Source organism: Somniosus microcephalus, chromosome 13 (assembly GCF_052327205.1).
Source record: "Somniosus microcephalus isolate GS21.2 chromosome 13, FLI_Smic_1.0, whole genome shotgun sequence".
Taxonomy (NCBI): domain Eukaryota; kingdom Metazoa; phylum Chordata; class Chondrichthyes; order Squaliformes; family Somniosidae; genus Somniosus; species Somniosus microcephalus.
Genome location: NC_140999.1, coordinates 194,538,430 through 194,554,853, shown reverse-complemented (window position 1 = coordinate 194,554,853; position 16,424 = coordinate 194,538,430). Strand labels below are relative to the sequence as shown.

Here is a 16,424-nt window from a genome sequence, read left to right as displayed (position 1 = left end):
AGGAGGAGATAGCGGAAGGACTTGCTATAATTTTCCAATCTTCCCTAGATGCGGGGGGGGTGCCTGAGGATTGGAAAGTGGCAAATGTGACCCCATTGTTCAAGAAAGGGTGTAAAGACAATCCTAGTAACTACAGGCCGGTCAGTTTAACATCAGTGGTGGCGAAAGTTTTAGAAACAATAATCAAAGAAAACATTAAGCTAATTAAGGAGAGCCAACATGGATTTGTAAAAGGCAGATCGTGTTTGACTAATTGAATTTTTTGATGAAGTAACAGGGAGGATTGATGAAGGGAATGCAATGGATGTTGTCTACATGGATTTTCAGAAGGCGTTTGACAAAGTACCACATAGAAGGCTGGTTAACAAAATTGAGGCTCATGGAATAGGTGGGTCAGTGGCAGCTTGGATAAGGAATTGGCTTAAGGACAGAAAACAGCGAGCTGTGGTAAATGGCTGTTTTTCAGACTGGAGGATGGTAGACAGTGGTGTTCCCCAAGGGTCAGTGCTGGGGACACTGCATTTTTTGATATATATAAATGACCTGGATATTGGAATAATGAGTAGATTTTCTAAATTTGCCGATGGCACCAAACTTGGGGGTGTGGCAAACAGTGATGATGATACCAATCGACTGCAACAGGACATAGAAAGGCTAGCAGAATGGGCAGACAAGTGGCAGATGGAATTTAATACAGGGAAGTGTGAGGTGATGCATTTTGGCAGAAGGAACAGGGAGAGGCAATATACACTTAATGGCACAGTTTTAAAGAGTGTGCAGGGACAGAGGGACCTGGGAGTTAATGTGCATAGTCCCTGAAGGTGGCAGGACATATTGAGAGAGTGGTTAACAAAGCATATGGGATCTGGGGTTTCATAAATAGAGGTATTGAGTACAAAAGTAGAGAAGTTACGCTGAACCTTTATAAAGCGCTCATTAGGCCACAACTGGAATTGTGTCCAGTTCTGATCACCACACTTTAGGAAGGATGTGAAGGCCCTTGAGAGGGTGCAGAGGAGATTTACCAGAATGGTTCCGGGGATGGGGGATCTTCGCTACAAGGACAGGTTGGAGAAGCTGGATTTGTTTTCATTAGAGCAAAGGAGGTTGAGGGGTGATTTGATAGAGGTGTACAAGATTATGACGGGTTTGGATAGGCTAGACGGGGAAAGACTGTTCCCACTAGTTGATGGTACAAGGACTAGGGGACACAGATTTAAGGTTTTGGGCAAGACATACAGGGGGGATGCGAGGAAAAACTTTTAGGCAGCGAGTGGTGAGGACCTGGAACTCGCTGCCGACGGAAGTGGTGGAAGCGGAGACTTGCAGGGCTACGGGGATAGAGCGGGGGAATGAGACTGACTAGATTGCTCTACAGAGAGTCAGCACGGACTCGATGGGCCAAATGGCCTCCTTCTGTGCTGTTATGACTATGAGAATGGTTCCAGGGATGAGGGACTTTTATTATGTGGATAGACTGGAGAAGCTGGGGTTGTTCTCCTTGGAGCAGAGAAGGTTGAGAGGAGATTTGATAGAGGTGTTCAAATTCATGAGGGGTCTGGACAGAGTAGATAGAGAGAAACTGTTCCCATTGGCGGAAGGGTCGAGAACCAGAGGACACAGACTTAAGGTGATTGGCAGAAGAACCAAAGGCGACATGAGGAAAAACCTTTTTACGCAGCGAGTGATTAGGATCTGGAATGCACGGCCTGAGGGTGGTGGAGGCAGATTCAATCGTGGCTTTCAAAAGGGAGTTGGATAAGTACCTGAAAGAAAAACATTTGCAGTGCTACGGGGAAAGGGCGGGGGAGTGGGACTAGCTGAGAGTCGGCACGGGCTCAATGGGCCGAATGGCCTTCTTCCATGTTCTAACCATTCTATGATTCTACCTGACTATAACTTTGAAGCTACTTCCTCGTGCGGTGCTCAGTTACAGTATGTATGCTGTCAGTGGCACCACCTGCTGTGAGGGTGAGCAAGAGCCAGCATACCTCGACCTGCTGCCAATCCTACCTGCGCGGCCCCGACACGGGCACCTGGCAATGGCAATAGGGAGCTCTCTTCACAGGGGCAAGGCTGTGCCATCTGCTGCAAGAGGAACTGCAGCCACCAGGCAGCAGAGGGCTGGCCCTGTGCCAGTAAAGGCCAGGGTGTGACCCACACCGTGACCCCGTCACCCTCCGGACAGGCATTGACCCACACCCCGACCCCGTCACCCTCCGGACAGGCATAGACCCACACTGTGACCCCGTCACCCTCTGCCAGGGGGTGACCCACACTGTGACCCCGTCACCCTCCAGGCAGGTGTTGACCCACACCCCGACCCCGTCACCCTCCGGACAGGCATAGACCCACACTGTGACCCCGTCACCCTCTGCCAGGGGGTGACCCACACTGTGACCCCGTCACCCTCCAGGCAGGTGTTGACCCACACCCCGACCCCGTCACCCTCCGGCCAGGCGGTGACCCACACCGCGACCCCGTCTCACTCCGGCCAGTCGGTGACCCACACCCCGACCCTGTCACCCTCTGGCCAGTCGGTGACCCACACCCTGACCCATCACCCTCCGGCCAGGCGTTGATCCACACCGTGACCCCGTCACCCTCCGGGGCCAGGGGATGACCCATACCCCGACCCCGTCACTCTCCGGCCAGAGGGTGACACACACCGCGACCCATCACCCTCCGGCCAGACGTTGCCCCACACCACGAACCCATCACCCTCCGGCCAGGCGTTGACCCACACCTCGACCCCGTCACCCTCCGGCCAGGGGGTGACCCACACCGCGACCCATCACCCTCCGGCCAGGGGATGACCCACACCCCGAACCCGTCACTCTCCAGCCAGGTGTTGACCCACACTGCGACCCATCACCCTCCGGCCAGAGGATGACCCACACCCCGAACCCGTCACTCTCCAGCCAGGCGTTGACCCACACCGCAACCCTGTCACCCTGCGGCCAGGCGTTGACCCACACCGTGACCCTGTCACCCTCCGGCCAGGCGTTGACCCACACCGTGACCCTGTCACCCTCCGGAGCCAGGCGCTGACCCACACCGTGACCCCGTCACCCTCCGGCCAGGCACTGACCCACACCGTGACCCCGTCACCCTCCAGCCAGGCGCTAACCCACACCGTGACCCTGTCACCCTCCGGCCAGGCATTGACCCACACCGTGACCCTGTCACCCTCCGGCCAGGCATTGACCCAGACCACGACCCCCTCACCCTCCGGCCAGGCGCTGACCCGCACTGTGACCCCATCACCCTCCGGCCAGGCGTTGACCCACACCGTGACCCCATCATCACGTTGACCCACACCGTGACCCCCATCACCCTCCGGCCAGGCGTTGACCCACACCGTGACCCTGTCACCCTCCGGCCAGGTGTTGCAAGGGGGCGGAGCTGCGATGGGAAGGGGGCGGGACCCGGTTGAGGGGCGGGGCCAACGAAGAGGGCGGGGCCGTGGTCGAGGGGCGGGACTAGTGAAGGGGGCGGGGCCGTGGTCGAGGGGCGGGGCTAGTGAAGGGGGCGGGGCCGCGGGTGGTGAAAATCTGAAATAACAAAACTGTGGAAAGGCTCAGCGGGCCCGGCAGCCTCTGTGGAGAGAGAGGCAGAGGCCGCAGTGACTCGGCCCTCGGTGTGGCGGGGTTCCCGGGGAGGAGGCCCATCCTCCGCCCCCCCGGCGCCGCCGCTCCCGCTCCTGAGGCCCGAGGCCGCGGACTCACCCACGGGCTTGTGCCCCAGCATGGCGTGGAAAAGGCAGACCTCCACCTCGGGGGTCCAGCACACCGCCTCCTCATCGCGGTCGCGCTCCCGATCCCGCTCCGCCGCCGCCTCGGCCATCGCCGCCCGAGGCCTGAGGCCTAAACCCAGCGGCCTTCGCGCCGCCCACTGCCAGGACTCCCAGCGGCCCTCGCGCCGCCCACTGCCAGGACTCCCAGCGGCCCTCGCGCCGCCCCTTGCCAGGACTCCCAGCGGTACCCGCGCCGCCCCTTGCCAGGACTCGCGCTGCCCCTTGCCAGGACTCCCAGCGGCCCGTACGCCACCCTACCCCCTGCAGTTCAGGCTCTGGCCACGAGAGGGCAGCAGAGTCACGAGCTCAAATCCCAGCAGGGCAGCTGGAAATTTTAAATTCAATGAATTAAATTGATTAAACACACTTCATCCTGACTTGGAAATATATTGGCCGATCCTTCATCGTCGCTGGGTCAAAATCCTGGAACTCCCTCCCTAACAGCACTGTGGGAGCACCTTCACCACACGGACTGCAGCGGTTCAAGAAGGCGGCTCACCACCACCTTCTCAAGGGCGACTAGGGATGGGCAATAAATGTTGGTCTTGCCAGCGATGCCCACATAGCTAGAACGAATAAAAAAAATACTGGAATAAAGAGCTAGTATCAGTAATGGTGACCATGAAACTATCGGATTGTTGTAAAAACCCATCTGGTTCACTAATGTCCATTAGGGAAGGAAATCTGTCGTCCTTACAGACTCACAGCAAATTGGCTACTCTTAACTGCCCTCTGAAACGGCCTAGCAAGTCACTTATTCAAGTAGGCGGCTCACCACCACTTTAACCTGCTGTGGCTCAGTGGGTAGCACACTCGCCTCGGAGTCAGAAGGTTGTGGGTTCAACTCCCACTCCAGAGACTTGAGCACGTAAAGCTAGGCTGACACTCCAGAGCGGTGCTGAGGGAGTGCTGCACTGTCGGAGGTGCCATCTTTCGGATGAGACGTTAAACCGAGGCCCCGTCTGCCCTCTCAGGTGGCTGCAAAAGATCTCATGGTACTAGTTCGAAGAAGAGCAGGGGAGTTCTCCCCGGTGTCATGGCCAATATTTATCCCTCAACCAACATAACAAAAACACATTATCTGGTCATTATCACATTGCTGTTTGTGGGACCTTGCTGTGCGCAAGTTGGCTGCTGCGTTTCTCACGTTACAACAGTGACTACACTTCAAAAAATACCTCATTGGCTGTAAAGCGCTTTAAGACTCCGGTGGTTGTGAAAGGCGCTATATAAATGCAAGTCTTTCTTTCTCAAGGGCAATTAGAGATGGGCAATAAATGCTGGCCTTGCCGGCGACGTCCACAGGAATGAATAAAGAAAAATGGGGCTAAAGGTCACTCAAAGTCAGAGTTACTCCCGGCCCCCGCCGCCTACCCACTGCCTCAAAGGGCGGTGGAAGCTGATTCAACATTAACTTTCAAAATGGAATTGGATAAATACTTGAAAGGGGAAAATTGTAGGGAAAGGGCATGGGAGTGGGACTAATTGGAAAGCTTTTTCAAAGAAGGGGCTTGCATTTCTATAGCGCCTTTCACGATTCATGGACTGTATGCAAGATAGTTTTTTAGATCAGTATGTTGAGGGACCAACTGGGGAACAGACTATTTTAGATCTAGTATTGTGCAACGAGAAAGGGTTAATTAATAACCTTGTAGTAAAGGGGCCTTTAGGGAAGAGTGACCATAATATGATAGAATTTTATATTGAGTTTGAAAGTGATTTAGTTAAATCCGAAACTAGGGTCTTAAATCTAAACAAAGCAAACTACGTAGGTATGAGGGGAAAGTTGGCTAAGCTAGATTGGGAAACTACATTAAAAGGCATGACAGTAGAAAAGCAATGGCTAGCATTTAAAGAATTAATATATAATTTACAACAAATATACATTCCTTTAACCCCACAGGAAAAGTGGTCCAACTGTGGCTAACAAGAGAAGTTAAAGATAGTATTAGATCAAAGGAAGAGGCTTATAATGTTGCCAAAAAGAGTAGTAAGCCTGAGGATGGGGAGGATTTTAGAATTGAGCAAAGGAGGACCAAGAAATTGATAAAGAAAGGGAAAATAGAATATGAGAGTAAACTAGCAACAGACATAAAAGCAGACTGTAAAAGCTTCTATAGATATGTAAAAAGGAAAAGATTAGCGAAAGTAAACGTGGGTCCCTTACAGGCTGAGACAGGAGAAATTATAATGGGGACTAAGGAAATGGCAGAAAATTAAACAAATACTTTGGGGTTGATTTTAACTGAGCCGTGAGGCGGGCTTTGAGGCATGCGGGGGGTTAAAATTGCTAAAACTAGCGGGCGGGACCCCCGCCCACCTGGTTCCCGACCCCGAGCCATTTTAACCCAGGCGTGTCTGATGGTCCCGAATCAGTCCCGCCTCCAACAGGCGGGACTGGTCTTTAAGGCCCTTAATCAGCAATAATTGGCCTTTATAATGCCATTTTAACAGGCCCTTGCATTTTTAACCCTTTTCCCACGTAAAACACGCCTGGTGGGGATCACGCCTGTGAAACCTGGCGGGAGCACTATTGGCTTGCTGACTATCAGCTGCAGGTCAACCATTAAAGAGGAGATTTGATCAGTCATCATTTGCAGGGGCAACTTTTACCAGGCTTAACCTCACCTGTGGAAGGTTGGAGCCTCACACACATCTCCAGTTGTGAACTCCTGGGAAATCTCTCTCGCCACCCTCACTCAGCGCTTCCTCAGCGGAGGCATATGGCAGAAGCATGGGAGCCATTTTTCTCCTTCCCTTCTTGGCATTAGAGGAGCTCGAGCACCAGGCGCGGCAGCAGCAGAATCAGGAACAACAGCAGCACCAGCAACAGCAGCAGCAGCAGGAGCGCCAGGCTCCTGCTCACCCACCAGAGGCAGCACAGGCCAGAAGGGGCCAGCACATGGAAGCCCGTCGGCACAGGAGATACCCCCCAAACAGGGTCTACAGACACAGGGTCAGCTACCTCAGCATGACTGAGCAGCAGTGCCAAAGGCGGCTCCGACTTTCGTGAGAGGTAGTGACTGACATCTGCGCAATGATACAGCAAGACCCAGAGGACTAGGTGGACAAGCATTACCAGTGGCCATTAAAGTCACCACCGCACTCAACGTTTTTGCCTCAGGCTCATTCCAGGGATCATCAGCAGACATCAGCAGCATCTCCCAGGCGGCCGCACACACTTGCATCATGCAGGTAACCGATGCCCTCTTTGCCCTCGCGCACAATCACATCCATTTCACCAAGGATTGAGCAAGTGTGACAGCACGAGCGCTTGGATTAGCTCATCTGGCAGACTTTCCAAGGGTGCAGGGCATCATTGACTGCACACATGTGGCCCTTAGGGCACCCCATCGCAATCCAGGTATTTTTGTCAACCGCAAGGGCTTCCACTCCCTTAACGTTCAGCTGGTGTGTGACCACAAGAAGGAGATTTTGCATGTTTGTGCCAAGTACCTTGGCAGTTGCCATGACTCCTTCATACTGCGCCAGTCTAGTGTGCCTCCGCTATTCAGGCCGCCAGACCAACTTCACGGATGGCTACTTGGAGACAAGGGCTATCCCCTGAGGACTTGGCTAATGACGCCATTGAGGAGGCCAGCCAACGAAGCTGAGGAGCGCTACAACTCCAGCCACATTTCCACCAGATCCATAATCGAGCAAACCATCAGTTTGCTGAAGATGCGCTTCAGATGCCTGGATAGATCAGGTGGAGCCCTACAGTACTCAGCAGCCAGGGTCTCCAGAATCGTCGTGGTTTGCTGTGCACTTCACAACATGGCACAGCGTCGTGGCTTGCAGATTCCTGAGGACCAAGTGGCTCCTCACATACCCTCCTCAGATGTGGAGGAGGAGGAGTGCGAAAACGAGCATCCTGCAGAGGGCCATCAACCAGCGGCAGCATTACACGAGAACATTGCTGCCCGGGATGCAAGGAACGCGCTCATCCTGGCCAGATTTGCTTAGCCTAGTAAATCAAACTCTTTTGCCTCGCAGCTTCTTACCTGAGCATCGACAATGGCCAAACCCTGCGGATTCCTAGCTATTTGACCAGCATCCTGACAACTGCAAGTAATCCTAAGCCCTCAATGTGAAAGCCCCATTTGCGAAATGACACACGCCAGAACTGCAACAGTTGCCATCAGAATTTTTATGCACAAGAACCAACTGATGGCATTTTTACAATATACACAGCATTTCACCCAAGTGACTACCCTTGTGACTACTTGTGCTTTATTTTCCTCTTGCGCGTGCTCCTACGTAGTGGTTCCCCTGTGGCTTCAGCAGATGTGGAGGCCCCTTGCTCACTTTCCTGCTGCTCCTGTCTTGACACCTTTGGCGGGTGTCCTCTGGGGTGGCGAGCCTGTGAGGGCTCGCCAGCAGTCTGCTGCTCCTGCGGCTGTGCAGGGTTTGAGACTCCGATCTCACTTGGATGTGGACTCCGGCGGGGCTCTGACCGAGGGCTCTGCAGTGGCATGGAAGTGTGAGCGCTTGGAGAGGAGCCCCCACTTCCTTGAGGTCTGCCACCAACCTCCCTCTCATGGGTCAGCTCCCCCTCCGCGCCTGCAAGTGGCTGGAGAGCACCTTGCTGCACATCAGGGGGGCCATGGGGACCCGTATCTGCACTGGCAGTCCTACTTAGAAGGACTTCCATGAAGGTCTGGTTTCTCTGTTCAATAGATGCCCATCGCTCCTCAAGAGATGTCAGTCTATTCTGAACACTCACCATGTTTTCCATACCCTGGCGACTAACCTCCTCCATGACCGTAGCCCTCCTCTCCTCTACCGTAGCCAGCCTTACCACGGAGGCAGCAATCATTTCCACATAGGTAGCCATCCTTTCTGTGTTGATGCGTTCATGCGCCAATGACTCCACAAAGGCTCTGCTCATGTTCGCTATGGACTCCTCCATTCGCTCCACACTCACAGCGACCCTGGAGACAAAACCTGCCAGAGACTCCTGCATCTGTGCATGGAGTTCCATCACCTCTGATCTTATGAATGGACCCAGAGGCAGAGGGTCGACATGCAGCTGAGCCAAGCTGGCAGAGTCCTGCACCCGCTGACGAGGACTCTCCACTGCTGTCCCTGTCTCCACAATCTGCTGATGCTCACTTGTGAGCTGTGATACACCAGGTGACAACACTACTCTATGTCCCGAAGGTTCCACCGAGGTGTGAGTGTCTGCGCTGGTGCTGGGTGCGCTTATTTCTGCTGACGCTGTGCCCTCAGAGGTTGCAGATTCCTCTGAGGAGTCTGGCATCTCAGGCTCTTCCTCCTGCACACTGGGGATGGGGGCTCTCGATGGTCCTGTGGGGGAGTCAAGGAAAAAGTTAGAGGTGTGATGCCAAGGTTACATGCACATTGCATTTTGCAGATGATCATAAGTCCATATGATGTAGCTTCAGAATCATTATCAGCGACTCATGCAATGTCAATGAGAGAGATGGAAAACTATTCTGTCACCAGCTTGCGGGGATGCACCGGTCTGTCCTTCCCCAACTTCCGCATCTCTGTCAGCCCCGACAATCTCCAGGACGCCTTCCTCCCAGGGGGTGAGCTGGGCTAATGAGGGCGGCCCTCCTCCTGTCCTGGCTCGCTCTCTCCTGTTGTGAGCTCTCTTCTCCTGCAATGAGGGAGACAAGTGGAGGTTGAGTGAGAATGAAGGAGTGAGTGTAGAGATTGCATAGCATAGATACTTAGAAGGAGACAAAGATGGAATGAGGTGGCAAGACCAAGGGCCCTCCCTGTGTGTTGTAAGTTGCGTTCAAAGCATCAGAGTGAGAGGGAGTGTGAGGGCTGCATGGTCGAATAGTTAGGTGAATGTGAGCATAGAGAGAGAGGGAATGGCTCAGGGTGCATGGATGTGAGTGTCAAGTGGGATGTGGAGGAAGAGGTTGCTAAAGCTGAGTGCTGGTGAGGAAAGGCAATGGGGATCAGATTGAGGGTGATGGAAACTTCATACAGTACACTCTTCCAGTGCGATGAAGGTCATGGAATCTTTTCCTGCACTGCATCCAGGTACGCCATATGAGCCCCAAGGAGTTGACTTCCCCTGCCACCTGTAGCCACACAGCCTTGGTCTGACTGGGAGGCCTCTTCCTCCCTGAAGAAGGGAACAGGACCTCCCTGTGGACCCTAGCACCATCCAACAATGCCTGCAGTGATGCCTCATCAAATTTAGGCACAGCTCTTGCCCTCCCGCTGGCCATTGTTCCTGCAGGCTCCTGTGCCATCATAAGGGGGAAGCTTGGAAGCCTGCAGAGGAAGCAAGGCTTGCTGTGGACCTTAAATGCAGCAGCAATGATGACGTCATCGGAGGGGACATGCAATCATGAAAAACCCATTTGCAAAGGCTTCCCACACGTTGGAAATCAATTGGCCAATTGAGTTAAAATTGCATCAATCTCACACATCCATTTAGATTCGTGTGGGAATCATGAAATTCGGGGAACCCGACAATTGCCCGCACCTGAGTTAAAATCGACCCCTTTGTGTCTGTCTTCACGGAAGAAGACGCAAAAAACTTCCTGGAAATAGTGGAGAACCAAGGGTCCAGCGAGAACGAGGAACTGAAAGAAATTAGTATTAGTAAAAAATAGTACTGGAGAAATTAATGGGACTGAAAGCCGATAAATCCCCTGGACCTGATGGCCTGCACCCTAGAGTTTTGAAAGAGGTGGCAATAGAGATAGTGGATGCATTGGTTGTCATTTTCCAAAAGTCCGTAGATTTGAGAACGGTTCCTGCAGATTGGAAGGTGGTAAATGTAACCCCACTATTTAAGAAAGGAGGGAGAGAGAAAATGGGGAACTACAGACCAGTTAGCCTGACATCAGTAGTAGGGAAAATGCTAGAATCTATTATTAAGGACGTGGTAACAGGACACTTAGAAAATAATAATAGGATTGGGCAGAGTCAACACGGATTTATGAAAGGGAAATCGTGTTTGACAAATCTGTTAGAGATTTTTGAGGTTGTAACCAGCAGAATAGATAAGGGGGAACCAGTGGATGTGGTGTATTTGGATTTTCAGAAGGCATTCGATAAGGTGCCACACAAGGGGTTATTAAACAAAATGTGGGCTCATGGGATTGGGGGTAATATACTAGCATTGATTGAGGATTGGTTAATGGACAGAAAACAGAGAGTAGGAATAAACGGGTCATTTTCGGGTTGGCAGGCTGTAACTAGTGGGGTACCGCAAGGATCAGTGCTTGGGCCCCAGCTATTCACAATCTACATCAATGATTTGGATGAGGGGACCAAATGTAATATATCCAAGCTTGCTGATGATACAAAGCTGGGTGGGAATGTAAGTTGTGAGGAGGATGCAAGGAGGCTTCAAGGGGATATAGACAGGCTAAGTGAGTGGGCAAGAACATGGCAAATGGAATATAATGTGGAGAAATGTGAAGCTATCCACTTTGGAAGGAAAAATTGAAAAGCAGAGTATTTTTTAAATGGTGAGAGATTGGGAAATGTTGGTGTTCAGAGGGACCTGGGTGTCCTTGTACACGAATCACTGAAAGTTAACATGCAGGTACAGCAAGCAATTAGGAAAGCAAATGGTATGTTGGCCTTTATTACAAGAGGATTTGAGTATAAGAGTAAAGACGTCTTACTGCAATTATATAGGGCCCTGGCGAGACCACACCTGGAGTATTGTGGACAGTTTTGGTCTCCTTACCTAAGGAAGGATATACTTGCCATAGAGGGAGTGCAACGAAGGTTCACCAGACTGGTTCCTGGGATGGGGGATTGTCCAATGAGGAGAGATTGAGTAGACTAGGCCTATATGGGACACTTGCCTTCATTAGCCAAGGCATAGAATATAAGAGCAGGGAGGTTATGATGGAGCTGTACAAAACGCTAGTTAGGCCACAGCTGGAATACTGTGTGCAGTTCTGGTCGCCACACTATAGGAAGGATGTGATTGCATTGGAGAGGGTGCAGAGGAGGTTCACCAGGATGTTACCTGGGCTGGAGCGCTTCAGCTATGAAGAGACTGGACAGGCTGGGGTTGTTTTCCTTAGAGCAGAGAAGGCTGAGGGGGGACCTGATTGAGGTGTACAAAATTATGAGGGGCATAGATAGGGTAGATAGAAAGGAACTTTTCCCCTTAGTAGAGGGGTCAATAACCAGGGGGCATAGTTTCAAGGTGAGGTGCAGGAGGTTTAGAGGGGATTTGAGGAAAAACTTTTTCACCCAGAGGGTGGTTGGAATCTGGAACTCACTGCCTGAAAGGGTGGTAGAGGCAGGAACCCTCACAACAGTCAAGAAGCATTTAGATGAGCACTTGAAACGCCATAGCATACAAGGCTACGGACCAAGTGCTGGAAAATGGGATTAGAATAGACAGGGCTTGATGGCCGGCGCGGACACGATGGGCCAAAGGGCCTCTTTCTGTGCTGTATAAATCTATGACTCTATGACTCTATATTCTCTAGAGTTTAGAAGAATGAGAGGTGATCTCATTGAAACATACAAAATTCTTACAGGGCTTGACAGGGTAGATGCAGGGAGGTTGTTTCCCCTGGCTGGGGAGTCTAGAACCAGGGGTCACAGTCTCAGAATAAGGGGTCGGCCATTCAGGACTGAGATGAGGAGAAATTTCTTCACTCAGAGGGCGGTGGATCTTTGGAATTCTCTACCCCAGAGGGCTGTGGAGGCTCAGTCATTGAGAATATTCAAGACAGAGATCGATAGATTTTTGGATATTAAGGGAATCAAGGGATATGGGGATAGTGCAGGAAAGTGGAGTTGAGGTAGAAGATCAGCCATGATCTTATTTTTTGGCGGAGCAGGCTCGATGGGCCGAATGGCCTACTCCTGCTCCTAATTCTTATGTTAGGACGTTCCAAAGAGCTTTACAGTCAATTAAGTACATTTGGAGTGTAGTCACTGTTGTAATGTGGGAAATGTGGCATCCAATTTGCGCACAGCAAGCTCCCACAAGCAGCAATGTGATAATGACCAGATAATCAGTTGGTTGAGGGTTAAATATTGACCAGGGCATTGGGGAGAACTCCCCTGCTCTTCTTCAAAATAGTGCCGTGGGATCTTTTAAATCCACCTGAGAGAGCAGGTGGGGCCTCGATTTAACATCTCATCCGAAAGACGGCACCTCCGACAGTACAGCGCTCCCTCAGTACTGCCCTTCCAAAAGTGCTGCGCTCCCTCAGTAATGCCCCTCTGATAGTGCCGCGCTCCCTCAGTAATGCCCCTCTGACAGTGCGGTGCTCCCTCAGTACTGCCCCTCCGACAGTGCAGCCCTCCCTCAGTACTGCCCCTCCGACAGTGCAGCGCTCCCTCAGTACTGCCCCTCCGACAGTGCAGCACTCCCTCAGTACTGCCTCTCTGACAGTGCAGCGCTCCCTCAGTACTGCCCCTCCAACAGTGCGGCGCTCCCTCAGTACTGCCCCTCTGACAGTGCGGCGCTCCCTCAGTGCTGCCCCTCCGACAGTGCGGCGCTCCCTCAGTACTGCCCCTCCGACAGTGCGGCGCTCCCTCAGTACTGCCCCTCCGACAGTGCGGCGCTACCTCAGTACTGTACCTCCGACAGTGCGGCGCTCCCTCAGTACTGTACCTCCGACAGTGCGGTGCTCCCTCAGTACTGCCCCTCCGACAGTGCGGCGCTCTCTTAGTACTGCCCCTCCGACAGTGCGGCGCTCCCTCAGTACTGCCCCTCCGACAGTGCGGCACTACCTCAGTACTGTACCTCCGACAGTGCGGCGCTCCCTCAGTACTGCACCTCCGACAGTGCGGCGCTCCCTCAGTACTGCCCCTCCGACAGTCCGGCGCTCCCTCAGTACTGCCCCTCCGACAGTGCGGCGCTCCCTCAGTACTGCCCCTCCGACAGTCCGGCGCTCCCTCAGTACTGCCCCTCCGACAGTGCAGCGCTCCCTCAGTACTGCCTCTCCGACAGTGCGGCGCTCCCTCAGTACTGCCCCTCCGACAGTACCGCGCTCCCTCAGTACTGCCCCACTGACAGTGCGGCGCTCCCTCAGTACTGCCCCTCAGACAGTGCGGCGCTCCCTCAGTACTGCACTGGAGTGTCGGCCTAGATTTTAGTGCTCAAGTCTCTGAAGTGGGATTTGAACCCACGACCATCTGACTCAGAGGCGTGAGAGATGTCCATTGAGCCATGACTAACCCACAGGCACAATGACCGCCTTCTGTGCTGTATGATTCGATGAACCAAGAGGATCAATTGATTTCAACAAATCTGTTATTTTTATGGGCTGCCACCTCGAAAGCTGCCAGATTGTGGTCAAACCCCAACTAGAGCCCTTCAGAGAAGGGAACCTGCCGTCGTTACCCGATCTGGGCCTGTAGCCGCTCTCCACACGCTGGGAAGGTCTGGAGCAGGAATCGAACCTGTGGCCTTCTGACTCAGGCTGAGCCTGAAGCTGGCTCCAGACCACTCGGATGTAAACAGGGCTAAAGCAACAACAACTTGCATTTATATAGCCCCCCTTAACGTAGTAAAATATCCCAAAGCTTTTCACAGGAGCGATTATCAAATACCTTTGACACCGAGCCACGTGAGATATTAGGGCAGATGGCCAAAAGCTTGGTCAAAGAGGTAGGTTTTAAGGAGAGTCTTAAAGGAGGATAGAGAGGTAGAGAGGCGGAGAGGTTTAGGGAGGGAATTCCAGAGCTTAGGGCCTTGGCAACAGAAGGCACGGCCGCCAATGGTGGAGCGATGAGAATTGGGGATGGGCAAGAGGCCGGAGTTGGAGGAGCGCAGAGATCTCGGGGGTTTGTGGGACTGGAGGAGATTAGAGAGATAGGGAGGGACGAGGCCATGAAGGGATTTGAAAACAAGGATGAGGGCAACTATGAATTGATGATAAATGCAAACTTGCTCCCATCGTGAAAACAAAACTCAATTAAAAAGAAATAATTCCCCCACTCTGAGGTACAGCAGGATTCTGGAGGTAGGGAGAGGGCTGGATTGACAGTGTCACATTGCAAACAGCTGCTTGTCCCAGAAACAGATCGACCAGTGATCACATGCACAGAGTAATGCGAAGCCCTGACACTGAAACCCTCAGTCAGAGCCCGCACTCGCCTCAATCCAGCCATTTCCCTGATTAAGAAATTCATTCTCTGCAACTAAATCCGAGGTGGAGAACAGGCAGTGAGGGGCACGGTTTCACACAGCAGCACTGTGCAGAACCACTCGCAGCCCAGAGAACCTGCCCGCAGCCTCGCCACCTTGCGCCAGAATGATTTCTACCGGACTCATGTGTTCCAGGTTAATTCATAGAATCACACAGCACAGAAGGAGGCCATTCGGCCCATCGTGTCTGTGCCGGCTCTTTGAAAGAGCTCTCCAATTACTCCCACTCCCCCTGCTCTTTCCCCATAGCCCTGCAAATGTTTCCTTTATGAGTTGTTTAAAATCTGTTAACACCACAGAAATATGTCGAGTTTCACAATATGGATTATCTCAGTCACTATTGTGATATAGGTAAACCTGGGCAACTAACCTGTGCACAGCATCATCACACAAATATCAAGGCGATGGATAGTAATCTGGTTTTTGGTGCGTTGGTTGAGAGAGTTTTGTTGTCCATGTCACCAGAGAACGCCTTGCTCTTCTTCCAATTCCATTAAGGGGTTGCCAACTCTCCAGGCTTGGCCTGGAGTCTCCAGGAATTAATGATTAATCTCCAGGACACGGCTGGGAGCAACGCCCGGGAGAAAAATCACAGGGGCATTTAACTAAATTGTGTGTTTTTCTTTGAACACTTTCGTTTATTAGTTATAAAAATATTGGAGATGGGAAAAGGCTGTTTGAGCAGGCAGCGCGGTTAGAGGCGAGAGGTCATGTGATGATACCTCCAGGAATGTGTCCAAGCAGAGTTGGCAACCCAACGGGATCTATAGCATGAACCAGAACAGGAAAGTTCAATAGCAAAATACTGCGGATGCTGGAAATCCACAATAACAAGAGAAAACGCTGGAAAAACTCAGCAGGCCAGGCAACATCCGTGGAGAGAGAAACAGAGTTAAGAGCCCAGAAATTCGGGTCTCCACGGGTGAGTACGCACGCAGTACTCACCTGTAAGCCCAATGGAAGTGCCAGTTTCGTGCATGCACTGCGCATGCGCGGGAAACCGGCACTTCCATTCGCCTGAAAGCAGGGGTTCAGAGGTTGAACGCGTGCGCGAGAGAGGCTGCGCGTGCGCATCGAACTTCGTTTTTTTTTGCAGGTTTTCCCGGGAGGGTAAGTCTCCAGAAGTTAGACATGTAAAAAGCAGTCGCAAGGCATTTTTTCCACAGGTTTATTATTTTTAAATACTTTAAAGAAAGGTAAGTTTATTTTTAGCCCGTTAGAAAATAAAATTATTTTGTTCAAAAATTTAAATTATTGTTTAAAATAGTTATTTCATGTAATTTATAGTTTATTTAAAAAATGTGTTTTTAAAAAATTTATTTGAAGATTTAGTGATGTTATGGGGCCCGTAGTATTTCTAAGTTTTGACAGGTCTTCCTGTCAGACTTATGAATGGAGCATTCCCTGCTCTGATTGGCTCCCCGTGGCCCATGTGATCCCAGGGGACGCTTCGAACTAACTGCGCCCCTGGGATACGCAAGCACTGCGCGCCGGCAGCTG

General features: G+C 52.0%; 1 protein-coding gene across 2 annotated transcripts in view; it reads right to left on the bottom strand.

Annotated features, from left to right (window-relative positions):
* The window catches only part of mrgbp (MRG/MORF4L binding protein), a 29,928-nt gene extending 14,603 nt beyond the window's left edge, over nucleotides 1-15,325 (bottom strand). The window contains exon 1 of one of the 2 annotated variants that reach the window (XM_086005907.1): nucleotides 15,295-15,325. In XM_086005907.1, coding sequence (XP_085862033.1) covers nucleotides 15,295-15,310 — 16 coding nt within the window. In that variant the 5' untranslated portion in view covers nucleotides 15,311-15,325. Of the gene's footprint in view, nucleotides 1-3,728; nucleotides 3,915-15,294 lie in introns of those variants that run through there. The other variant, XM_086005906.1, reaches the window with a different exon arrangement.
* Between the last annotated feature and the right edge of the window lie 1,099 nt (nucleotides 15,326-16,424).